Source organism: Varanus komodoensis, unplaced genomic scaffold, assembly GCF_004798865.1.
Source record: "Varanus komodoensis strain SLA01 unplaced genomic scaffold, ASM479886v1 scaffold1, whole genome shotgun sequence".
Lineage (NCBI taxonomy): Eukaryota > Metazoa > Chordata > Lepidosauria > Squamata > Varanidae > Varanus > Varanus komodoensis.
In genome coordinates this window covers 105,168,017-105,194,366 of record NW_025335268.1, presented here as the reverse complement: position 1 = coordinate 105,194,366, position 26,350 = coordinate 105,168,017, and the positions used below count along the sequence as shown (strand labels likewise).

The 26,350-nt window shown below is 37.9% G+C and overlaps 1 protein-coding gene across 4 annotated transcripts in view; it reads right to left on the bottom strand.

Annotated features, from left to right (window-relative positions):
- Positions 1-26,350, bottom strand: part of ATRNL1 (attractin like 1) — a 619,481-nt gene that overhangs the window by 498,734 nt on the left and 94,397 nt on the right. For all 4 annotated transcript variants that reach the window (XR_006415620.1, XM_044439583.1, XM_044439591.1 and 1 more), the window contains exons 8-11: positions 25,020-25,275; positions 11,419-11,602; positions 8,980-9,134; positions 637-721 (exon numbers count right to left, since the gene is read on the bottom strand). Coding sequence is in view for 3 of the 4 variants with exons in the window: in XM_044439583.1 (XP_044295518.1) it covers positions 637-721; positions 8,980-9,134; positions 11,419-11,602; positions 25,020-25,275 (680 nt within the window). In the remaining variant the exon portion in view is untranslated. The remainder of the gene's footprint in view (positions 1-636; positions 722-8,979; positions 9,135-11,418; positions 11,603-25,019; positions 25,276-26,350) is intronic.

Here is a 26,350-nt window from a genome sequence, read left to right as displayed (position 1 = left end):
ATCACATAGATTGCCTCTAAACTATTATTATTCTTGGCTATTTTATTTGTTTCTTTAAATTATTTAAGAAAACTTTACTCTGCTATACAAAACAGATAGCTCTGAAAGTAGAATGCAATGCTATTCTTCTTTCCCGGTTATTGTAAAACCATACCACTTCTTTTCAATGGATTTAAAATCATGCCAAATTGCAAAATATAATTTGATTCAGGCCAGGCTATTTTGGAGGCACTGCAGAAACAGATACCTGCAAGGACGACTGTTCTGTTGCTTAGGCCTGGAAGCAAGAGGAAGGGTCAGACCTGGTGCCTGATTGGATCTCTCTTGGTCATCACTTTCTCTCTTTCATCAAGTGAACAACATCGGCAGGGGACTCCTTCAAACCAAAGAGGGATCTGTCTAGTGATACATGAGTTCTCCTTCCTGTTTTCTGCTCCCAACCAACAGTCAGTTCAAAAGATCTGAATGGCCCCCAATTAGCCAGATTTTCTCAGTCTAAAACTAGTGCAACATTGTCATAAGCCGACAACAGCCCAGACAATAATGAACATCAGTTGCAACTAGCAACAATGCCTTGAAGAAAATGTGTTGGAATTAATATATTTCCTTTTGACATTTTTAGAAAACTATATTTACCCATTGCTGACAATTGCGGAGTGACCAAATCTGTTGACATCCCGATGAAGATTAGGTTTAGGAAGAATCTTCCATTCATCACAAGCTAGGAAGACAAGACAAGAAGGGACAGGTTCTTATTACTAATCTTATTATATTAGTATTCCTATTACTAATCTTATTATAATGTAAGGCAACTACAGAGTGACCAAAATCTGTTGACATCCTGAAATAAATTAGGGTTTCAGAAATATTTTATATTAGTCCGATGCTATTACTATAAAATAAAAGAATATATTTTTGTTAAAATTCAGGATATTGGGATTGGAATCATATGAAGTAATTAAAATTGGAATGTATGAGAAATCCATTAGTGGAATGAATATCCAACAGAATTTTTTTACTTGTCCTGCAGATTCTTTTCTGTCAACTCTGTACAGGCACCAATTTGATCCGATCTGAGTTAAGCCAATACATCAACTCCTATTTTTAAAATGGACCACAAGTTTGATAATTTCTTTTTAAACCTAGAAAAATGTGTTCAAAATTTGGGAGTTTACACAAATTGCATATATTTACACAAATGCAAATTACATAAATTGGAGAAGGACAGCCCAGTATTTTGTAGGTCTGAAAGTAGCTATCAAAAAAATTCAAGGCAGCCAAGGTGTAACATTTGCATAAGCATATCACAGTAACGATGACACAAATCTGATTTTTGCAGGTTTTGCATTTTACATAATTTGCACAAATCTAGTTCTTCAAATTTTGTGAATATTACAAGCACTTTTGGCTGTTGGTTTAACATATGCTGAAAATCCATCAAGCACAAATGAAATGAGTTTTACAGGGGTACACATGCTAACTCAGAATTAATATAAACTATGACAAATTAATTAGCATTTCAGTTGTGCTTTCAAGTGTTGAAATTACTTTATTTGCAATATCTCGATTAATCCAGATTATAAACCTGGAAGGTAGGTTAGCATTCATTTTCTCATAGCAAATGTGGATATGAGGTTAAGATCTAAGGTAGCCACTTGATGAGTTTGAAGCAAGAAATGTCCTCAATGGTGAGAGGGATAGTATAGACTGCAGATACAGGAATGCCCACATACAGAAAAGCTGGGTTCCTGATTGAAGCTCTGGCAGAAGACATTCCAGCCATTTTTTTGGCCAGTGACCAAATGTAGATGGCAGGGGCATGACCCCATCCAACAACATTTGCCCATGGAAAACTCCATGAGTGGCTACCTGAGCTAAAATTTCTCAGGAGGTCCCACTCCTAACGTAGTCAACTGGTTACTATTCAGCTTTCTCCACACTGAAAAGAGCTTGATTGCATCAGCTCCATGTTGCACACTGACTCTGAACAGGGATTATGCAGAGATGTCTGAAGCATCTCTCTAAATCAAGATTGGAAAGGTACTGGTAGTCTGGACAGAAGATTACTTTTCTTGGGCTTCCATATAGGCTAGCAGGAATCCTCCCAGTATTAAAGGAGATGCTCTGAAGGTTTCTGTGTCACCACAAAAATATCTGATAAAGTCTAGTCTTTGGTGCTAAAAGAATTCTGATGGAGAATGTTTTGGGTAAGCAGCAACATAATGTCCACAATGCTTGGCTGGGGGTTATCTAGCCATCCCTACCATTCAGAAAGCCACCTGTTTCTTTTCTAAATACATAAACAAAGAACATAGAACTCAAAAAAAAAAAACACTGGCTACAACTGACACTCAATTTACATAAAGATATTCTCAAAGAACATACTTACAGAAATCTCTAAACAGGGATTATATAGAAGGAATAGAGGAAACATATATTATTACCCTGCCCATTTTATTTGTTAGTTTATTTGTTTATAAATAAACAAGTTTTATATACCACGCTTTTCACCAAAATAGCTATCTCGGTGAGTTACAGGATATAATAATATACATAATAAAATAAATAATATTAAATTAACAAGCATCACAACAATCAAGCAACAAAAAAAACACTTCATGATAGTCTCAAATCTTACCAATAAAGGCACAATAAAAGACACAATAGAACTAAAATTTGATAAATACCATAAAAGACAATAAGATGTAAACAATATTTTAAGAGTTAAAATATTGGGTAGATGAAAAGGTCATCACCTGGCACCAAAACGAATAGAGTGAAGGCACCAGGCAAAACTCTTTGGGCAGCTGATTCCAGAGTCAGAGAGCCACTACCAAGGGGGCTCTTGTCCTTGAAGCCACCTTCCTTGCTTCCTTCAGAGAGGGCTCCCTGAGAGAGATTTCTGATGATAAAATCTGATGGTTCCACTTGCTTCTGGCTGACTGTGTCCACAAGTGGTGCTGGGTGATATTTGCATAATATTTGCCATGGGGTTTCAGAGGGCTCTACACTATCCCCCAAGCTGTTCAACATCTATATGAAAGCGCTGGGTTTGGGCTGAGGTGTCAACTGTATGCTGACGATACTCAGTTCTACCTCTCATTCAGAACTAATCTGGGTGAGGCAGTCTCCATCCTGAACCTCTGTCTGGGCTTGATAATGGACTGGATGAGGGTCAATAAAGTGAAGCTCAATTCAGGCAAGATGGAACTACTGTTAGTAGGTGATACATCTGACAGGTTGAAGGGCCATTGCCCTGCTCTGGATGAGGTTGCATTCCCCCTAAAGGGTTCTCAGCTTGAGGATGCTTCTGGACCCTGTGAAAGCTCAGGCAGACTCAGTGACAGGGAGCCCCTCCCTTAAGCTGCAGTGAATTTACCGAATTCGCCCCTACCTGGACAGAGAGAATCTTGCTGCACTTACGCATGCACTGGGAACATCCAGATTAGATTACTGTAATGTGCTCTACATGGGAAAGCCTTTGAAAATGATCCAGTGAATTCAACTTGTTCAAAATCCGGCCATGAGTTTGATAACTGGTACCACCTCATAGGCCCAATTCTTTACAATCTATATTGGTTACTAGTTGTAGCCTGGGCCCAATTCAATGTGCTTGTTTTGTCATATAAAGCTCTAAAAAGCTTAGGATCTTGCTACCTACAAGACTGCCTTCTCCCATATATACCTGCCTGGACACTAAGATCTGGGCAGGAGGTCTTTCTATGGAGCCATCTCTCAAGGAGGTTAGAGAGGACCACTGAGAAGGACCTCCTCAGTGGCTGCCCTCCACTTATGGAATAAGCTCCCCAGAGAAATTCACATGGCGCCAACATTCTCTTTTCCAACCAAAAACATTTCTCAATAACATCAAACATTTCTCAAAAAACATCAATAACAATTTTCACAGCCAATTTTAATATTTATATTAAATGCCCATTTTGGTTATCCCTCCCAGTGGTACTGGTATTTCATCATAAGGATCTATCTATTGTTGTTGCTATATTAACTATTTAGTGTTTTTATTGTATTAGATTGTTTTTATTGTTTTAATGAGTATATTATGTTAAAAATTGCAAGTCACCCAGAGGAGTAGAGGGGTGGCATATAAGTGCAAAATTAAAGTAAGAAAGAGGGCCTGGGTAGGCACTGATTTTTCTTTGTTCTGCACTGGTAAGCACAGATTTATGTACCTCTCCCACTATGAAGAAGAGGTCTTGACCAGCTCCAAGAGCAGAGACACTCCTCAGCTTGGTGCAGGGCTTGTCATTTCAAAGGGGATGGCAAGCCATGCATGAACAGATGCACCCAGCACACCACTCAGTGCTGGCTAGATTAGGTGCTTGCTGTTGTCCTTGCCAATCCCTTTGCTTGAGGAATCCCCATAAAATCAGAAAGAGGTGGCCCTTGGCCTTGTTATTCCTCAAAATCAATGTGCACCCTCTCAGCATCAGTCTTGCTCTCTAAAAGCATGTCTGCCTAATGGTTCAGTACAGAATGTGTATTGATCTTTTAACTAGAATGGACTGACTCAAAACCTACACCGAGACCCCTAATAGGAACTGTTGTGATCCTCAATATTTCACTATCTTGCTGCTAGGCAGTAATAAGTAGCATCAAGGATGCTTGGCAGGCAGGCACTTACTTGAAAGAGCAGCTTAAAAACACATCAGAGAAGTGTCGCTACTGATAATAGTCCAGCAATGAATAGGTACTGATCACATGTGCCAGAACAAGGGAAGGATGATATTAAAACAGGTTAAAAAACTGTAGAAACAATATTTGATCACATTTCAAAGACCTGCAGCTCCAGATGAAGTTCTACTATCTATAATGCAAGGGACTTACATAGAGAATTATATTATTTATTGGAAAATAAAAGTGATGAATAAATATAAATTGAATTTCTATTTCAGGAACATTTTTTTTCATATGAGCCGTATAAGGCAGGTACTTTATCATAGCAGCTTCCCAGCAGGCTCTTTCCATTATGCTATAAATTCAAGTGTATTCAAGTTTGTATAATTCAGTGGATGTCTCAGGTGGCTTACTAAAGTACACAAGGAGATCTCTATGTATAGTGACCAGGACAAATAAACAGCTTCAAATAAAAGCCATGCAGCATTCCTTTCCATTTGATCGGGGTAAGACAGTTCAGCAGCTTTGTTTGTATTCTTTTTTGGGGGGAAGTAGGCTTTAGCATTGAAGAAAAACCATAAAAATCATTATTAAAAGCCAAGTTTAAGATAAGGAATCCTTGCAGCCTCCAGATATAATAATTCTTTCCTTGCTCATGTTATTTGTCAAACTGGCAGGTCTATTCAATGGACTATAGGAAGAAAAAGAAACATGTTTTTTAAAAGCCTTCCGTCTTATCTTCCTTCGCCTTCTCAATAAGTGCTAAACATTGAACAGAGCTCTGTCCTAGAAAAATAGTTCTGCTTAGCTTCAAAATTCCTGGGTAGAGCTTTTCTATGAAGCACATATTCACTTCAAGTACAGCTGTTTTAAAACAGATATACACTTAACACAGTGCAGGATATAATTTCTCTCTTTCTGTGCAACCTGTTTCAGCTTGTCCTTGCCTAGGGCAAACTGCATGGACATTAGGAAAGTGTAAAATATATAATCGTCAAGTCTGTTTCTTAGATTTCTAAATGCAGGCATCTGAAATATAAATGAGTTAGACTGTGTAGTACAGTTTCATTGATCAAAGAGGCTTCTGGACCATCCTGTTGTTCAGAAATTCAAGTAATTGTAAATGATATTTATATAGGATTTGTGCTGGAATGGAACTACATGAGATGCATGCATTACTTTCAGATAAACATGATTCAAGTAATTGAGTTTTGGTAAAAATCATAATAATAAATTAAGCTCCTTCATGCTCAAGTACAACCACTAACATCATTCAGCCTAGACTTAAAATATCTGTTTGTCTTGTGCTTCAGGCCTCTGGATGGCAAGGAAACAAATAAAATATTGAAGTTTTGCACAAGAATGAGAAACTTCTTTTCTAGTCTACTCCATGTCAAATAAATCTTTTGACTTTATTCTGATCATAAAAAGAGCTTTTTTCTCAGCGATACATAAAGCCAGGTCCATCTGAAATAGCATGCAATAAACTTTAGCTACAGGTATAGCTTCTACACCACAACCTACATATAAGAATAGATTCTTTCCAGAAGAATCTTAAAAATCAAACAAGGATAGTTATGTCAATTAGGGTCCTATGCCATTATAATTTTGCTTTTCTGATGAAGCAATAAACAGCTAATTGCTACTGCAGTTTACAGTGGAATTAAATGTATGACTTGCAAGTACTCAAAATACATAAACAATAACCCATTGTAGCTGTTACATTATATTTTGGGAGAGAGAATGTTAATACTCTATTCATAATTACAGACATTTTTTGCCAACAGGTACAACTTGCTCCTGTATTTTTTTCTTATTAAATGGTATCATTTGTAAGAGTGTTATGGTAATATTGATCTTCTTGTTACTTAAAACGCAGTATTAGAGTATTTCATCTCAAAATTGGTTCAGCTGTGACAAATCTATTTTGATAATAGAAAAGTGAACAAACAGTTAATTACAAGTGAAAATAAAGTCAATTTTAAAAGTTTAACTCAAAGAACATCCTTCCTTTCAGTTAGTATAATATAGGTGTCTGAGCAACTGAATTTATATCAAGGAAAGAACAAGTTAGCTTAAAAGCATAGTTAAAGTAACAGCTACTGACACCACAATATAGCTTTGGTTTTGGTCTAGGACAGTGATTCCCAACCTGAGATACATGTACCCCAGGGGTACAAACCAGGACATTTGGGGTAAGATCAAAAAAAAGGAATAATGGTGGGGAAACTATATTAATTACAAACCTTTTGCTAATATGAAGGGTACGGTTTATGGAAATGGGCTGTGAAGAGGTACGCAAGTGGAAAATGGCTGGAAACCACTGGTCTTGGAGTATGATTCTTGGTTTAGATATAAAAGGCTCCACATTCAAATCCAAGACAAGCCTTAAGACTTATGTGTGGAGTACAGCTATCACTACATGCTTCGCATACAGAAAGCCCTAGCCTCTGGTCAGGAATTGGAGTAGTCATCCAAATCATCAGGGGAAATGGCATAAGGTTTTCTACTCCAAAGTATAGACAATAGTGGGCTTGACGAATCAATTATCTGTCTCAATGGTATCTGTTGATTCCATTTATTCCATGTTTAATTTTATTATTATATTTGTATACTTCATCCTCCTATGACGAACTCAGTCTGGTCCTCCTCCTTTCCATTTTATCCTCACAGCAACTGTGTGCGATAGGCTAGACTAGTAAGTAAGTAACTGACCCAAAGGCACCAAGTGAGCTTCATGATCAAGTGGGGACTAGACCTGGATTTTTCTGTTACCACTACACACTGACTCCCATTGGCCATGCAAAGGAATCTAAAGGACAGACCAAATCATTATCAGTCTGAAAATGCCAATTTAGAGAAAGTACAGTAAACATCCTCGTAATACAGCTGTTTGGATCAGCCCATACTAGACTCTGGTAAGTTTGCTTATCTCTGATTCACACATTTCTGTTTTTAAAAGGGAGACATTTTATTCATTTATCAGTAAGTATATCATATATAATGCATAGTGTAGGAACATGATTTTAATCTGTCTGAAGGAACTGTGCAGAAGATTAAACTTGCATCTAATTAATCTTTCCACTATTTTTAAAAAAGAAAGAAATTACATCTGTTCCATTTGTATTATATCAGATTAATTACGCATGCAAAATGAGACTGGAAAAAAATTATAGATAGTATGTTAAGTGTTTTAATTATCTAAGAGCTAAAATATTGTTGCACCGCAGTTTCAGAAATAATGCATACTGCAAATTTTGTTTAAAAAATAAAAATTAGTTATGCAAAGGGACTACTGATACATTCCTGACTGTTTCTACATTATGTGACAAGAAAATTTACCCTTTAGAGATAATCAGTGGAAAGGATTCATGGGACCTACATATTTTCATTCAAGTATACAAATAAAAAATTTACCTATTAAGCAATTTAACATTTCTGTCAAATGAGCAAAGCACTCTGCATTTTGAAGCTGTAATCAAATTCAAAGATATCTGAAATATCAGCAACTCATGCTGGCAGAAGAAGCAACTCAATGCAATGTATGCATGGCAGATGGAACTTACAACTGCAGTGTAATAGTATGCCATTGCTTCATCGTCTCAGGATGAAGACTGGAAAAAATAATTATTTCCCAGTGTACACTGGTGATCTTTTCATTTCAGAAACCAATTCTACAAAGCAACATTGACATATGTAGCGGAAAACCTTTACAGCGCCAGCAATCTTTAAAAATGCCTTCTTCCTATCACACCAAACTGAAATATTACATTGCTGTCCAATAAAATCTCACTATCAATCAATAAGCCTACAACAAATGATATAAACCTATCACAGGAACAGAGGCAGCTGCTGTAAACTGAGTCAGACAATTGGTCTATCTAGCTTATATTGTCCACACTGGCAGGTAGTGTTTCCTGCCCTATCTGGAGATACCAGTTATTGAAATGGTGTCTCCAGGTGCTAATTAGGTGCTCCTGCATTAGAGCTATGGGTCCTCCCTGAAACTTCCTAGCAGGAGCTAATCTGTGAGTCCAGGAACACCTGACAATGATAAGCCCACATAATTTTGTTGTAGTTGTTGTTGTTCTCACAAGCATTATAACCCTACAAGCATTATACATCTAATGTGTTTCTGTTAGCATTATATTGATAAAATAAAGCATGACCTATTGCAAAGAAAAGCAGTTTAAAATTTATTTTTTACACAGTTTACACAATTTTAGCAGTTTAAAATTACTTTTTCAAGACATTTCTTTAGACTAAGATACTGCATGAGCACAGTAACAATTCTTACATAGTGTTCCTTAGTTTCAGACATTAACTCTTACATAGAGTACCTACCAATGTCATAGGCCAAGAAATCAGCAGAAAAACATTTTGCACCATTGCTCAGAGAAGTGTCATTATGAGTGTTCCCACCAAAAATTAACATTGCTCCACTGATCAAGACAGCTGAATGGAGATATCTTGCAAAGCCACTCTCTTTCAAAATTGTCCTGTTAAAAAATTGGAGGGGGGTTGTGTGTGGGAGAAAAAGAGAAAAACTACAGTGGTTAAGAATGTATAGCATCTTGAAAAAGTAAGTGTATTTTTTAAATATGCACAGATATTTCAACATACTGAAATCTACATTTTGTGAAGTTTTGCATTGTGAAATAATCATAGGAAGCTTTGCCATTTTTTAAAACAGTCCTGCTAGTCTTGTATTCAAATTCGTCATTATTGTCTTTTTATCTGGAAATATACCCTATAATTAAGGCATCACCACCACCACCACCATCATTTCTACCCCACCAAGTGGGCAGAGCTTTCTGGGCATTTTATAACAGTTCATAAAACAATCCAATAATTTTTTTAAAAAAACAGCCCAACAAAAAATAAAGAACAGCTTTCAAAGTACAGTGAAGAACAGTCCTATGAAGAAACACCCAGCATGAGCTAACCAAGTTTATCTTTAAAAGGCTTAGCATAAAGTGCCACCTTAATCTGGTGCCAAAAAGATGTCAAGGTTGGACTAGGGAGGCCCAGTGGGAGGTTATTCCACAGATGGGAGATTACCACAAAGTCCTCCATCTTGTTGCTGCCCTCTAAACCTCTCTTGAAGTTGGCATTGAGAGGAAGCCTCAGACATTGAGCATAGTGTAGGTGGAAGTTGGGAGAGGTGTTCCTTTAAGTATTGCAGATCTGAACTGTGTAAAGCTTTACTGATCAAATCCAGAACCCCGAATTGGGCAGAAAACCATACTGGAAGCCAATGCAAGGATGCCAGAACTGGTCTTGATCACCTCATTCTCAATTAAAACATGGACATGGAAGGTTGTATTATGCACTGATCTGGGCATTTAAAAGCAGCATCCTGAAGCCAGGCTGCCAGGGCAATCTTTATCTTGCAGGTACAGGGAAACATGGAACACTGTTAACTCTCTAGGCCACATGCCTTACCTGTCCGGTCTCACCCTAGTGTCATCTATCTCTCTGCCTGCCTCTATACTGATTCTGTCCCCCCCAGTTTCCCCACCTGTTTCCATAGCCTTCCTCCAGTGTATATTCCCAGGGATATACTGCCATATAAACATTTAACACACACAAAGCAAAGGTCAGGTCAGAAAAATAGAAAGGCACCTGCACTCTTACAGCACACCAAAGGGGCAAATGAAAGAGTTGTGCCCCCTTTGGGGTTAACTCACTGTGCAAAAGTAGCCCTCCTGATGCGTCCCTGCAGGTTTTTGTATTGCCAAGGGTCAGGGGACTCCACTTTGCTGCCAGCAAAGATTCCTGGAAAGCTAGGCTGAGGGGGACAGCTTGCAAGTAATTGTTAAGGTGACAAGCAGTCCACTTCCCCAATATTCTCAAAATCTCTGCACTGGTCTCAGGGGTCCCGAGCAGCCAGGCTAAGGTCTTTATACTAAGAAGCACATTGTTTTCATCTCACTTTTCAGGATGTGAAAACTTCTGCCTAACTTTTTCATGGAAGCTTTTATGATACAACCCTTTCCAGTGTGAGCCCAAAACTGCTGCACTGACATCACTCCTGCAGTAACCATAGAGGCAGGTGGGTCCTGGCAACCTTCTGGTTTATATGGACACCAAGACACCACACAACACAGGAGCTGCAGATCTGCTGTCAGCCTGTTTCTGGCTAGCTGGCTGCAAGACTGGGAGCTCTCCTGACCACTGATCTCCGATTGTGTGCTACTATGATGACACTAATACGTTCTAGCAGCCTTAATGGAAGATGATACAAGGCATCTTAAGGGTCCGCTTGCCTGCATTGGTATTTGGGAAAGAAAGTGTTGTGACATTGTTTGTTTGCATAGAATGGGTCCAATGTTGTAACTTCAGTATTAAGAGGTAACAGATGGTGCAGATGGAGACATATATGATTCTGGAGTTAAACATGTAAGAAGCAGCTATTTCAAAATTTGCAATTCCATATATTCACATATAGTCTTAGAAATAAGGTAAGACATACAGCACTACACCCTTCTCCAACCTGGGCTCTCCACATACGAAAGTCTGGAACATAACTTCCAACTAGGCTGACTCCTAGGGAACAGACTAGAGAATGTGGGGGCCTCCAGTTACTGAGTATTCTAAGCAATGATAGCAAAACAAAAGCCATTGAAGCTAGAGTGCACATGTACTCAAGTGCACACAGCCTTTGAGCAAAATATTATATCACACTTGCACATTTCTATAAAGGGCCTTGCCTTAAAATCTGCTCTAAAGGAAAATGCACAGTGTATAAATGCAAATAGTCTATACTTCCCTTCATCTTACCATGTCCTTGTGTTAACTTCATATCGGTAAAGGTCATCAACCAATCCGTATTTATTACCAGGCAATGCTTTGTATCCGCCATGAACATAAATTGATTTCGTTGTATCATCATAGACACTTGTATGGCCATATCCACCTTGTACAATTGCTCCTTTTGTTTCTGGCACAAGCCAAGAACTTGTCCCTTAAAGGAGTAAAAAGGAAATCAAATACAATGTTACATTAATGTCCCAAAGGAAGAGTCCTTCCATCAATAATGGTTTAAAAATAATCATGAACACTGACATTAATTCCTTTCATATTTTAATCTATGCAAACTTAATTATATCTGTTTTCCAAGTATTACAACTTCATAAAATTTCATATTAATGAATCTATAAGGGAAATCAATGGCATTAAGGTGAGTTTTTACCAATGCAACTTGTGCTCTCAACAAATGTTTTTACAAGATAACCGAATTTCTCTTTATATGAATGCTGAGCAAAAATGGAATAGAATTCATTTTGGTCTTCCTGCAGTACTCCCATGTTTTGTGAGAGAAAATACTAGTGTACAGAAGTTCTTGTCTTAGGTTGCAATCCAAAACACATTTACTGGACAGTAAACTCCTTTGCTTGGTCCCATACACTTTCTAGTATGGGGTTCCTCAGGGCTTGGACTTGTCTGCCATGCTATTCACCATGTACACAAAACTACTGAGTGAAATCATCTGGAGTTCTGGGGTGTGTTGTCATCAGTATGCTGATTACATGCAGCTCTAGATCACCTTTTCATCTTCAGCTTTCAGAACTGAAACTCAGTTCTGACAAGGCTGAGTCTCAGATGTCCTTAGGGACACAGAGTTAGCTGGTGGCCTAGCTGAGTGGAGCCTATTTTCAGTAATCTAAGCCCTGGTAATCTCTATGAAAGGTTACTACAATGTGCTCGAAGACAGTTTGGAAGCTGTGACTTATGCAAAATGCAGAAGCCGGACTAATAATCAGGACCAGATGGTCCAAACATATAAATACAATTCTGGCCCACTTGCACTGACTGCCTGTATACTTCTAAGATAAAACCCATGAGCTAGTTTTAATCCTACTTGACTTGTGACTACAATATCTGATGGAAAGCCTTTTCTAATCCCAGTGTACCCAGTCACTACCCTCAGTGTCTGAAGCCTTCATCTAAATTCCAGCTTCAAGGTTGTCTCTGCTAATGGCAACAAGGAGGAGGAGAGCCTACTCTGTGGTTGCTCCTCAAATACGGTGTGATTTTGTCACTAAGACCTGCCTGACACCAACTTAATTATCATTTCTGGCATCAGGTTAAGATCACCAACTATGCTGCGGCATTTACCAATTCCAATTCCAAACAGGACATGGGGATAGGGCGTATTGCCAGCTGATTTTTAGTAAACCAAGTGGTATGAACTGGTTTTGTTTAGTTGTCAAAATGTTAATGTAATTTTAAAATGTTTTCATTTTATTTCATTTTATATTGAATTTTATTGCATTCTTAACTGTTGTTCACTGCTCAGATAACTTTGGCTATAGGGAAGTATATTTATTTATATCAGGTACATGTTTAGGAGCCAACCAGTATGTACAGTTGACTATTTACAATGAGATACCTTGTGATAAATTCTTATATATTGAAATATGCGTTAGAAATAACATTGCCTGCAACGGATAGGCACAAAAACTACCAAGATCCAAGGGTCTACATATTTTAGAGCAGACCCAACATATATTGGCAAGAACTTCTGTTTGTGTTTTATTCGTGAAATGTCTTAAATTCAAATGTTTATACCATACTATGCATTTGCAAGTGTATACAGTTAGTCCATAGTATTTTTGTGTTGCAGATCTTGTGTATGTTTATAACACTAGAATATATTATGTGTTTGAGTTAGTGGCAAAGAAGTTCATCTTTGAAATGTTTGGTTTGTACAAAAATAAACAGGCACTTGGTTGACCTTGTCTCGCATTTGATTTTAAAGTTAGACATAACAGTACCTTAAACTTTAAATAGATTTATCCATTACCCTAAACAAATAATTTGCCATTCTCCTTGCACTATTTTAAATCTAATTTAAGTATATCTATACCATACCAGCATCAACTCCAAACCCTACTTATCAAAACCCTACTCTTGCCATAAAACAAAAGCTTCATTTCATTACTATGGTTGTACTCCTTCAAAGTAGAAGCCCGAAGCAGTTAACATTAACATAAAAAATGCATATAATAATAACCTAATACAAAATATAAAACATAAATATTAAAGTCAATTAATATACGACATACAAAATTCATAAGCAGTACATTCCTACAGTACAATCATTTCAATGAATTCCAAGGAGATCTCTCTCCCTCTTTCTCTGTTTCACACACAATAAGAGTGTTTAGACTAGTGATGTAATCAAACTTTATAATTACTGGCTTGGGAATAAATTTGTTCATTTCATAATGGTTATCTGTATTGATCTGAACAGCTTTTCTTCCAGATGTACTTGTCTGGCTCAGAATGAAAATCAAATTCTGGATATATGCTGCCAGGATTTAGCAGACCAGAGGTCTAAAACCAGCTGCTTTGTATATCAGTGGTGAAAAGTCATTTAAAGTTAAGCCCTTTATTTTTACCGAACCGCTCATTGAATGCTGTGAACCACGCAACTAGCTGGCCTGACAAAGCAGCATCTATTTGGCTCAATTAAGTTGATTTTTCCCCCACAGATGTCTTCTGGTTGTTATGCTTCAACTAGATCTACAACACTTTCTTCTTTTCAGGTGTGTGCTTTGGAAGGGATAGCAATTGAATTTCCAGGTGACTCCCCATATGGCTTGCATTGGAAACTACAATTACCAGGAGGCAATAAGGGACACGCACATGTGGCAACAGTACAGATTGGAGGATAGCTCCTGGGAAACAGAGTTCGTTTTTTGAATTCTCTCCAAAATTGCTTATGATGCTGAGCCAAGTCTGAATCAAACCAAAGGGAGTTCAAACGTTACTAGTTAGAGCGCTATAGCAAATGCATACATTTTAAAGAACCTAGATGTACAGTACTACATACATGTAATGAAACATCATGCTGTTTTTCTGTGCTTATGTTTAAGCATCCCATAGCATGGCTAAGTTAGTGGTTCATTCATGGTTTTGTCAGCACAAATATACATTTCTCTCTGGTACAATGGGAAAGGGGAAATGCACAGTACATTAAACAAAAAAATATGCAGATACAAGAGCTATAAACTACCGCTCTGAAGGTTTTTCTGCTCATTGGCTTTTCCATCAATGCTCTTCAGCTACCTGAACTTTGGCACTGGAAATATTAGCTTGAAGTCAGTTTGAACAAGTGCTAGCTTGTAGACTCTTGTAGAACAGTACCATATATATTAATTTATTCAGAAAAATGGAAAAATGTGAGGATTATTTTCAATCCAAATGAGAAAAATGATGTCGCAACAATAGAGAGTTTAAACAGACAAATGCATGTACCACTTGTTCACATACCATGCTTTTTTTTTTTGTGCACTACAAAAACAGAACCTAGGTGATTCAGGATAAACAAACAGATAAAGTAAACCATTGCAATTTTACATAATTACATATTACACTTCAAGGTTCAAGGTTTATGTGGATTCTCAATCATTAAAGGCATGTTGTGTTTAACTTTTCTAAGAATGGGTAGATTGCTTAGGAGGCATTGACACCCTCAAAAAAACATTCCCTTTGTGCCCCTGCCTTGCCTCCACCACCTTCAGTACTGCCTTGTGCTATTAATTAGTTTGGGTATCCTAAGAACTTGCATTAGACACTTCTTAGGGTGCCAAACATTCTTAAATATGTTTTATTAAGATCTGAAAATATAACAAGCTGCCACTTAAAAGGGATTACCACAGCTGCAGTTAAGATACACAAATAGCAAAGTCTGTCCATTCATGTTATGGATTGCCTAGAGTCTATGGTTAAGAAATAACACCTATAGTATAAATATTCACATATGTTCCCTTTTATAAATTCACAGAGGCATAATTTTATCTATCTGCTGTTTGTACAGACACCCTGGTAGGACAGTCTCCTTTCCCAGTCATTTGCACACAGAGAGATCCTGCAGGCATTAGCCACTGACATCTTCACAAACTGAATGAGTCAGACTCTTGACTCACTGCAGCTATTTGGAGAGTGATGCAAGGTGCAACTGTATTGCCCACTAGGCAGAAGGCTCCCACTACAAAGATTTGAAGGCAAGAGGAGTGACAGAGGCTCTCCACCTCCTGTAAAAACAAAAAAAAGCCAAGCCTTTAGATGGACTTCTGAGTCTGTCTAGACATGTTGCACTTTTAGAGACAGGGATGGATTTTGTGTATCCTGGTCTCTTCTCTCCTCAACCTGTCCACCGGAACACTCCCCTTTGGACCTACTGAAGTCATTCAAAGCTGCTTTTACAACCTCAACACACAGACTCTGATATTTGCTGCAATGGGGTAAGGGAAGAGGTAGGGTTAGGACTGGATCTTGGAGAAGGTGAAACAGTGTCTATGGTTGTGGGCACACAAAAAACCTTTAGGAAGTATATGATTTTCCCTTACAGCAGATTTCAGAACCAGTAACAAATAATGAAAACACTTTTACCCATGGGTTTCCTTAAATATAAATATTGAAAGTTGAACTATACTATTTGCTCACTAATAGAAATAATTTTATCCACTTTTGATGGAATTGCTCTGTAATTATTTTGGGGGAAAGCCATATCCATATAATTATGTTTTCACGTTTGTCTGTAACATGTGATGCACTGTCAGTTTTATGTTGGTATATATGCACAGATACATCCTTGTGGTTGTTGTTAGTCGTGAAGTTGTGTCCAGTCCATCACGACCCCATGGACAACATTCCTCCAGGCCTTCTGCTCTTCCCCTCCACCATCCCCCAGAGTCCACTTAAGCTCACACCAACTGCTTCAGTGACTCCATCTAGTCACCTCATTCTCTGCCGTCCCCTTTTTCTTTTGCCATCTATTGTTCCCAGCATTAGGCTCTTTTCCAGGGAGTCCTTCCTCCTCATTAGGTGGCCAAAGTATTTGAGTTTCATCATGGCCTTCTAAATAGCAGTCAGGGTTGATCTCCCCTAGGACTAACCGGTTTGATCACCTTGCAGTCCAAGGGACTCGCAGAAGTCTCCTCCAGGACCACAATTCAAAGGCCTCAAGCCTTCAGCACTCAGCCTTCCTTATGGTCCAGCTTCCACAGCCATACATTGCAACTGGGAAAACCATAGCCTTGACTATACGCACTCTTGTTGACAGCGTGATGTCTCTGCTTTTTAGTATGCTGTCTAGATCTGCCATAGCTTTCCTCCCCAGGAGCAAGCATCTTTTAATTTCTTGGCTGCAGTCCCCCGTCTGCGGTGATCTTGGAGCCCAGGAAAATAAAATCTGTCACTACCTCCATTTCTTCCCCATCTATTTGTCAGGAAGTGAGAGGACCGGATGCCATGATCTTAGTTTTCTTAATGTTGAGTTTCAAGCCAACTTTTGCACTCTCCTCCTTTACCCGCATCAAAAGGCTCTTTAGTTCCTCTTCACTTTCTGCCATGAGAGTGGTATCATCTGCATATCTGAGGTTGTTGATATTTCTCCCAGCAATCTTAATTCCAACTGGTGATTCCTCTAGCCCCGCCTTTCTCATGATGTGCTCTGCATACAAGTTAAATAGGCAGGGCGACAGTATACCGCCTTGCTGAACTCCTTTCTCAATTTTGAACGAATCAGTGGCTCCGTGTCCAGTTCTTCCTGTTGCTTCTTGTCCTCATATAGGTTTCTCAAGAGACAAATAAGATGGTCTGGTAGTCCCATCTCTTTAAGAACTTGCCACAATTTGTTGTGATCCACACAATCAAAGGCTTTAGCTTAGTCAATGAAGCAGAAGTAGATGTTTTTCTGGAACTCCCTAGCTTTCTTCATGATCCAGCGTATGTTGGCAATTTGATCTCTAGTTCCTCTCCCTCTTTGAAATCCTGCCTGTACTTCTGGTAGTTCTGAGTCCACATACTGCTGCAGCCTAGCTTGTAGAATTTTGAGCATTGGAGGAACAGGGCATATACACCCAAGGGTACTAAGTGAACATTACTTGTACTGGGAAATCGTAGTACAAGTCATATTAAAGACAGGACTGGGCAGAAGAAAGAAGTTCAGCTAATTTTGGACTTCAACTCCCTGCAAGAATAGCCAATGGCAGGAATGCTGAGAACTGAAGTCCAACAGACCCACTTTCTGCCTACCCCTGCTTTAAGAAGTCTTCCTTGTTGTTATTTTTACTGCACACTGTATGCTACTCACTATGTGCAATCTGAAAAAAATGGCACACTGAAAATAAGGCTTCATTTTTAAGCTGAAGCTGACTCACATAATCACTTGAATCTGATGGTAGCATGATACATCCAATTAAAGCTTCCTTCATATGGGTAGGCTGGCCATATACTGCACATCTTCTGGAGTACTGTCAACCTCACTTCAAAAACAAGTGATTCTAGCCTAACCGAGAAATGGGACCATAATACAGGACTTGATACCCTTCATCAAGGAAATTATACCCCACTGGCACTGATTGAAAAGCCTTCAGTTCCAGTGACTGCAGCCCACTTTCAGGTTGAAAGATTAAGTCTAGGAGATTCCACAAGGGAAATAGCTCTAAAAGAGAAAGAAAATGTAAAAGAAAATAGAAGAGCTGCCCATATAAAAGTTTTATACCTGAAATATGTTACTAGGACCTGTTGAGGGTTCCCCATCTCCCATTTTTGCTCAACAGTCAAAGAAAGTACTCAAGTGAGATGATTCCACAGGATAACAAGGTTTCCACTTAACAACATGCTGTTTGAAATTTCTCCAAGGAAAGCAAGACCATGCAAGTAGTTGCAGACGCTACAGCCCTCCATGTTCACAAAGATTCAAAAAATCTCTATAAACAAAGCTAAAAATATTGCTTTAATTGCTGTTGCAATATTACAGCAAATTTAGTAGCATGTGCTTTTTGTTCTGGGAGTAAGCAATGCCATGTCTACTTGCTGGACAGCTCCCTGTGTCTGGTTGAACTCTTGGCTCAGTGACTGACTGGATTCTGACAATTCCATCCTTTACCTAAACTAAGCAGTTCTCATCTGTTCCTCTGGTGTAACTGTCAGCCCAACTTTTGCTTGCAGTTTTATTCAACAGTCATTTGTTATATCCTCTAAAAACAACAAATTAATCCTAATGATAGTTGATAGTACTATCCGAGATTCTTTGGCTTGAAGATGTTTGTTTCAAAGTAATAGTTTAACAGATTCAGGTAGTATACCATGAAATTCAAGCACAGCCATTGATTAGTTTTCTTTGCTCTTTGTGTATAAAACTAGACATACTCTTGATAAATGCAAGATTCCAAACCCTGCATCACCAATGATAATAGAAATACAGGGAAGGCTAATTTCAGGGCATGGTCTGTAGCCAGAAAATGGAACGAGATGGCAGATCTCTTCTTGGCAACTTAACCAAGAGAGGCAGAAAGCAAGAGAGGTTGGTTCATGGCAGAAAAGAAAAGAAGTAAAAAAAGCAAAGCTGTTGCAAGGCCTAAACATATAGGGCTTGAGTCTGCTACTTTCCCCATTTGAAAAGTTCTTCTAAAAGATCAAGGCATCTTTGTACTCTAGAACTCTAAAGAAGGAGGTTACAGAGTTTTAATGAATGCCCAATATGTTTTTAATGTTTTAATGTGTTTCAAAAAGTCCTTTGTCATATATTCCATATCAATGGTATACACATTGATGGTATGGACATCTGGATTATGAACATGTGCTTAGAACATGTGCTAACTGTAATAATCAAGTACCAGTGGCATTTTTTCTTATAAAATGTATTTAATAACAGAGTAAAGCCTAAAAAGGTAATTTCTGTTACAATTAACAGAATACAATTAAGTATTCTATAGAATTTTATCAAGTCTAAAACTGTGTTTATGTTGTTGAGGTATTACTTCCACCTCTGGGTCTCCTACTAGAGCAAAGGAGCATCCTTTTGCCCTTTCTTGCTGCTGTGAGAATTATGACTTTGGTGGGGAATCTATAAATCTCAGGAGGGGAATTGTGTGGACGCTTTTACTAACATGGACCATAAAGCTTTTCTAGGTTAGTCCACAGGGAAATTTATTTTGCTTTAGGTTCACAATACCTCATAAACTCTCTAAGAATCTCAATGTGAGTCTCAAGGAGAATATAATATTATTGCTTTGTTTTAGCTCAAGCAAGGTACCTTGGAACATTTGTGAATACAGTCTCTACTGGACTGACTTGTTTGGATTAGTAGCAGACCAGTGTCTGCTCTCAAAGCCAAGTGAATCTTCCTTGGCTGAAGAAAAAACTAACATAAGATCTTCCCCCCGCCCACAGCAGTGCTCCCTCCACTTTTTCAAGAGAGAAGTGTTTCCTCTGTTCTCCTACTGAGGTTTTGCCAAATGTTCTAGGGGAAATATCTAGGGAAATCTAATAATAATTAAATTTAGAAGTTCCTTTTGGCTACCCTATCCCCTTGCCAACCACTCCTTTCCAAAGGCTCTTACACTATAGTAGAAAACAAAGTCAAGGTGATAATTATGCTAAAAATAAACCCTTTATGGAAAACTGTCTTGAAATATATCTATTTAAAGTACAGGTCATTTCAAAATAAATTATCTCCAAAGTATAAATAAGTCCTGAGGAACATTCGTACTGCTTTGCTGTCATAATAACATTTCACATGTGTCAAAAGTGAGAAGCCAGACTGCTGCAGTAAAAGCCAGGGCACAAATTAGAACTGGTGCTTATATGTATGGCAGACTCACCATTTTATAACTGCAGCATCAAGTTGGACCAGGATTAACCATGTTCCATAATTATGTATGCTAGCAAACTGCCTGTCATTATAAATGGGGGAGACTGGAGGAAAGAGAAAGAGAGTATGTATGCCAAGCCAGTGAGACATACTGGTTAGAATGTTAAACTGGGATATGGGAGATCCAGGTTCTAAGTCCCAGTTCATTCATGATGCTCACTAGATGATTTTGGGCCAGTCACTGACTCTCAGCCTAACCCACCTCACAGGTTTGTTGTGGGATAAAATGGAAAGGAAGTCGATGCTATAAGCTGCCTTAGGTTTCTTTGGGGGGGGGGGAGAGTATAAGTAAATAAAATATTTATACCAGTTTCTAGAAACCCAACAGCCATGTTCAGTGAATCTCAGCATTTTGCCCCAACAGTATTTTGTCAGTCGCATCTAGGCTAGCCACAACCAGAAAGAAAGTAGATTGTGTCCTCACATCAAAAATGTTTGCATATGCAGTGCTTTACCTTTCATGTGGAAGTAAATTGCAACAATTTACTCCAATGGAAGAAGTAAATAGTACTTGTGGAAATAACACTGGAATAAATAACAGGATTTCCCCTGTAATTTGTATCCCAGATTCTGGTCATGCTAGAAGATAACATAATAGTGGAAATAGAGATAAAGAGGAACATATTTCCTTTTAAAGCGTTTCTTTTTCTCAATGGGATCAAACTGTGCTTTTACAGTAACAATATACATCACTATTCAGTTTCCCGATTTGCTTTCTCTGTGACTGAGTTCCAAAACTGAGATTGTATTGAGTTAGAATCACCATCTGGAATTTTATAGTTTAAACATGATACTACAGCTGCAGGTCTGTATATAAACTCTGCCTGGGAATTTAGGAAAGTTTATTACAAAAAAGTATTCAGCTTTAGTGAACAGAAGATGTGGAGGTGAAATGAAACATAAGGATTATCAACCTCAAAAAATGGACTGCATTGTAGAGACCAGATCCTGAAAACAAAAGCTTTGTAAAGTAAGCCCATGCTTATATAAATACCCCATAGCATTTATAATAAAAGAATCCCTGGCTCTGACTCTTGTAACAGCAAAATGTGTTCTCCATTAAACATTTCTCATTAATATTTGATGTAGACATCTATTATCATTGTATAGAAATGCACAACATTGAGATTAATTCTAAATTATAGCTATTGCTAACTGTGCAAAATATATTTTTGCTACAACTCACAGTTTTAAACCATGAACTGAAGTTTATTAAAATGTGCTTTGGAGTAGAATCTGTTTTACAAATCCTCCACTAATATATTTTTAACATTTTAGGGAAGTCATAAAATGGGAACAAGTCCTACACTTCAATTGCAGCCTCAGTTATAAACTATTCAATGAACGGTAAAATTTTCATTTCAGTTGTTAAGTGAAGCAGAAGCCCTCTCTTTAATCTAGCCATCCATATATCTTACATACACTGTACTTGGAATTTGTCCAAGTACTTAATACTTAGACATATAATTTTCACAGTGTTAACTATTAATGAACAATGCAATGTCACAGTAAGGAGTTATTATGACATGTTCTTCATTTTGTTTCTTCATTTATATTACAGTCCCTGTATATAGTAAACTATGCAGAAGAAGATTTTCTTTTCCTGGTAACACAGTTCAATTCCTGTCTGGCTTAGAAAGACCATAGGGGATTTAATGGCTCCAGTATTGGTTATCACGTCCTTCTTCAAGGGCTGAATTTCAGTAGATTTTTATTTTAACTGAGTGCCAGACTTGTGCTCAAGAAAACTCTGTGTGGTTTTAAGAGTGTGCACAGAGTCTACAGCTATGTTCCACTTCCAATATTGTGCAAGCCTGGTCTTGCTTTTATTTATTTGTATGTATGTATGTATGTATGCCATCCCATCGCATAGCCTCAGGACGGCTTACATAAATAAGAAAAATACAATAAAACATAATACAAATAATGTAATGTATTTTACTTGCTGTTTGCATCTCTTTCCCTCATACACTTTTTCCTCCTCCTACTGTCTATTTCTAATGTTGTCCTTTTCAAAATTTCCATCTGTTTTATCCCTGTAGCCTCTCTAATCTTTCCCTCTATTTCCTTCCTACAGTACTGCAATTTAGGACTAGTCTAGATGCTTCCTAAATACGTAGCAAGCACTGCATATCAATCCTTTGCTTATTCTAATATCTAGAATATACATATAAGTACCCAAGAGTCAAGGAAGAGACCAGTCTTAATGGAAATCACAGCACACAGAGAGGGAAGGCTTATCTTTTCCCTACCCAGTGCCATTTTCATAATCCTCAACCACACATGCAGCCAAAATGCCTAAGGAAAAAGCCTCCATTACAGTTCATTGTCACACAATGTTCTGATGGACATTAGCTTAGGGTAAAATTGTATATTTTGTTAAAAATATTGTTCCAGATGCAGTCATTCTAATGGGACCCCCTGTTTGAGCCGGATCCAATAAAATTTGGATCTTCCTCAATTGTAAAACAAAAAGCAGGGGAAGGAAAATGACAAAGCTGTTTGCTATGTGTTTAACATGCAGCTTGGCTTCTTTAAAGAGAACGACAGTTATTTGTGATATCTAGATTGAACAATATATTCAGTGGCAGTATATGAATGAGCATCAACAGAGGGGAGCAGCAAAAGAGAACTGTACGCCACTAAGAAAAACTAGATGCTAGACCCTATGGACCTTTTTCCTGATCAGAAGCTCTCTTATGCTCTTTTCCTTCCTGTGCAATTCAGACAGCCAGTGTGGTGAAGGTCAAGAGTGCTGGAACTCAGGAGATCTGGGTTCTAGTCCCCACATAGTCATGGCGCTAACTGGGCAACTTTGAGGCAGTCAAAGACTCTCAGCCCAACCACAGGTTTGTTGTTGTGAGGATAAGATTGGGAGAGGAAGATTTCTGAAAGCCACCTTGAGTTCCTTGAAAGGAAAGTGGGTGGGATAGATACAATATCCTTCATTGGAATCCACCTAAAGTTTTAAAGTGAACTCCGGGGGATGGTGGAGGACAGGAAGGCCTGGGGGAGTTGTCCATGGGGTAGTGATGGGTCGGGTGTGACTCTGCAACTAACAACAACAACAACAAAAGTTCTTCCAGTCTTAACTAAGAATTGCATTGCATGCAACTCTAATCACAGATACGGTCACTATTAGAATTTCTAATATCTAATGTATAAATTTTGTAGCAGCTCAAATGAAATCTATAGTGGGAAAATCATCCTTAAACCAAGCAATTTCTGGGCATTTAGTGCATTTCATTATTCTGAGGCATCATATAGCTGAAGTTGAAACAGCAATTACCTAGGAAAAACTGCAGTCTGGCTATATTTACTGACAGTAGTCATGACATTAATTACTTTAAAATGAACACTTATGAGTCATTGGTATAAATACTGCATTCACCAATTAAAGATAACTAAGAATCTTACATACAGTTGGGTTTTTAAAAATTAAATGAATACTTTGGAATGTTAGAAAAAGATTCCTCACATTCTTGTTATTTCGTTAATGTGACCTCATTAATAGCTATATTGTCCATGTTCTAACTACAAAACAATGCACTTCAACATGTTACTGAAGCTAAACAAGAAATCTTTGTATAGAAAGAAACATTTGGTGGGTGAGCATTATTTTTCCTTTGTACTATCCATGAACAAAGAAGTACAGGAGTGCATCCTGCTGGACTCAAACAAAACTGCAGAGTTACATTACAGGACAATTTTAAAACCCATATTGATGTGATACCTTTATTAAGCCAATCAAAAGATCAGAAACCAATGAAAGCTTTTGAGATATCCAGATGTCTTCATCAAGTAAGATGGCCAAGAAAGGGTGGCAGATGGATAGTTACAAGGTCAGACCTAGAGCTTCCCCCAGGGATTTTAAGTATGTATAATAACCCCAAACATTAATCTGCAGTGACACTGAAATCCAGCCTAGCAAGTGCTGAATTACTTTTAGAAGAAGCAGGGATGTGAACCAAGTCTTGCCCTGTTATTCAGCCTACTGTTCTCATCAAGGCCTAGGAAATCTCAACAAAAAAAAATCAGATATTCCATGTCAGCTGCAGCCAATTGTGTGACATTTTGGGTTTAGATGAAGCATTTTAATATCAAATATGCTGGGCACATGCTGCAGAAAGATGGGATGGATTTGGTATTATTAATGGTTTTAATGGAATGCGTCTTTAGCACAAGGATTCCCTTTTTGGGCAAACATTTTCCACAGTCCAAGTAATATCATACTTTGAACATCACCAAAGAAATGCAAGTTACTTCCACTTTCTCTCCCTGCATTTCTTGGTAATCTGCTGAGCCACTACATTAAGATCTTTTCCAGATTGCTTCATTCAGATAATTTTACAAAGTACATGAAGAACTAAGACCCATATTTCCATTCTTGGAATATAAAGGTCAACTTATGTACATCCCTGTAGGTGAGATGTGCAGCTTCCCCCTTCCCCAGATGGTCTTTATTTCCCCTCATCATGCTTTTGAAGAAATAGTGGTAAATTTATTCATACTTCTTCCTTCAGGATTTCCCATTGATATGAGCTTATTAAGAGGAAATTTCTTCAGTTCAGTACTAAGGGATCAAAGGCCCTTATTATTAGGCCAATAATGTTCGGTTATTTCCTTTCTCTCAATCTTCCCCACTCCCATTAACATCATAAAAATGGTCTCCATTCATAAGCACAAAGTGGATTAATTAAGGAGAACTTACTGATATAGTATTCTTGCACACTGCTCGTGTAACCATATATCACAGAGTAACCAAAGATCACGACCATGACAACTTCCCTGTTATCCAGTTCCACTATGTGTGCAGAATGACCCTCAACTGCATATTGCTGACCATGAACAAGCACAGCAGGAGTTCTGGTGCTCCAAGTCTGACTGGGTATGTTGAAAATCCATAATTCATCAGTGACATTCCCAGTATTTGTTTCAATTTTGCCTCCATACATGTAAATGTCATCCTATTTTAAAGGAAAAGAAAAAACAAGCATGAGATAAGGGTAAACTTCTGTTACAGTACAAAACCAAAAGCATAATAAACTCTGGAAATGTTGTATTGCTGGCATACATAAAATGGAATTTAACCTGGCTTACAGAATATTTGCAATTTATGTGGCATTTCAGCATTGTATACAAAGAGTGAATACAGTTCAGTTTCCCCCAGAATACTTGGCTAAATACACTATCATTCTTCTTCCAATGTTAATATCAACTGGACTGATTTAAGTGCATCTAACAAATGAGAATATACCTTCCCTACAATCATATGATCCTTCAGAATAAAACATTTCCAGTGCTTCCTTCAAAAACTACAAACTTACTCCTGTCTCCACACAAGCACCTGTCATTTTCCTTGCACACCAATCTATTGTTTTTTCTCATGTTTTGTTCTGCTCCCAATCAGTACATAATGTCCATACCTGTCAAATTCTATTTCCTAGTCTCAAAAGAGTCTTCCTTTAATGAAATGCAGTTCCTAATAAATGACCTAAACATATTTAACTAAAATGCTTGGGTGTTTATTACTTAAACCTATCTGTTAAGTACTTCAGTAATTAACAGAAATGAACATTGTGATTATACTAGCTCTCCTAATATCCAAAACTCAATGTTTTTACTTGTGGCATCTTGGAAGCAGATTCTCCCAGTCACTCCTGCCTAAAGAGCAAGTTTAAATTGCAGCCTTCCTCATAAAAGAAAACATTTAAATTACATATATAATACATTCCAGGATAAGACAAACACATGAATGAGCTGCAGTGTTGTTCCTACTTTGGAATAAATTCCTTCACCCCAGTGCTTCTTTCTTTTCAGTGTATAGATTTATAGAATTTTCATGTATATGATTATGCCTTTGGGTCATTTATTCAAAACACAACATGTTAAAAGGCTTGAAACTAGAAACAGAATGAACTGCTACTCTTTTAAGTAAACATTAGCTGCTCCTCCTGTTTTGGGCTTGCCTTGATACTTTGGAGCAGTTTTTATAGACTGCATAAAAAAGTCCAAATTCAAAAGATGGCTATCACCATATAA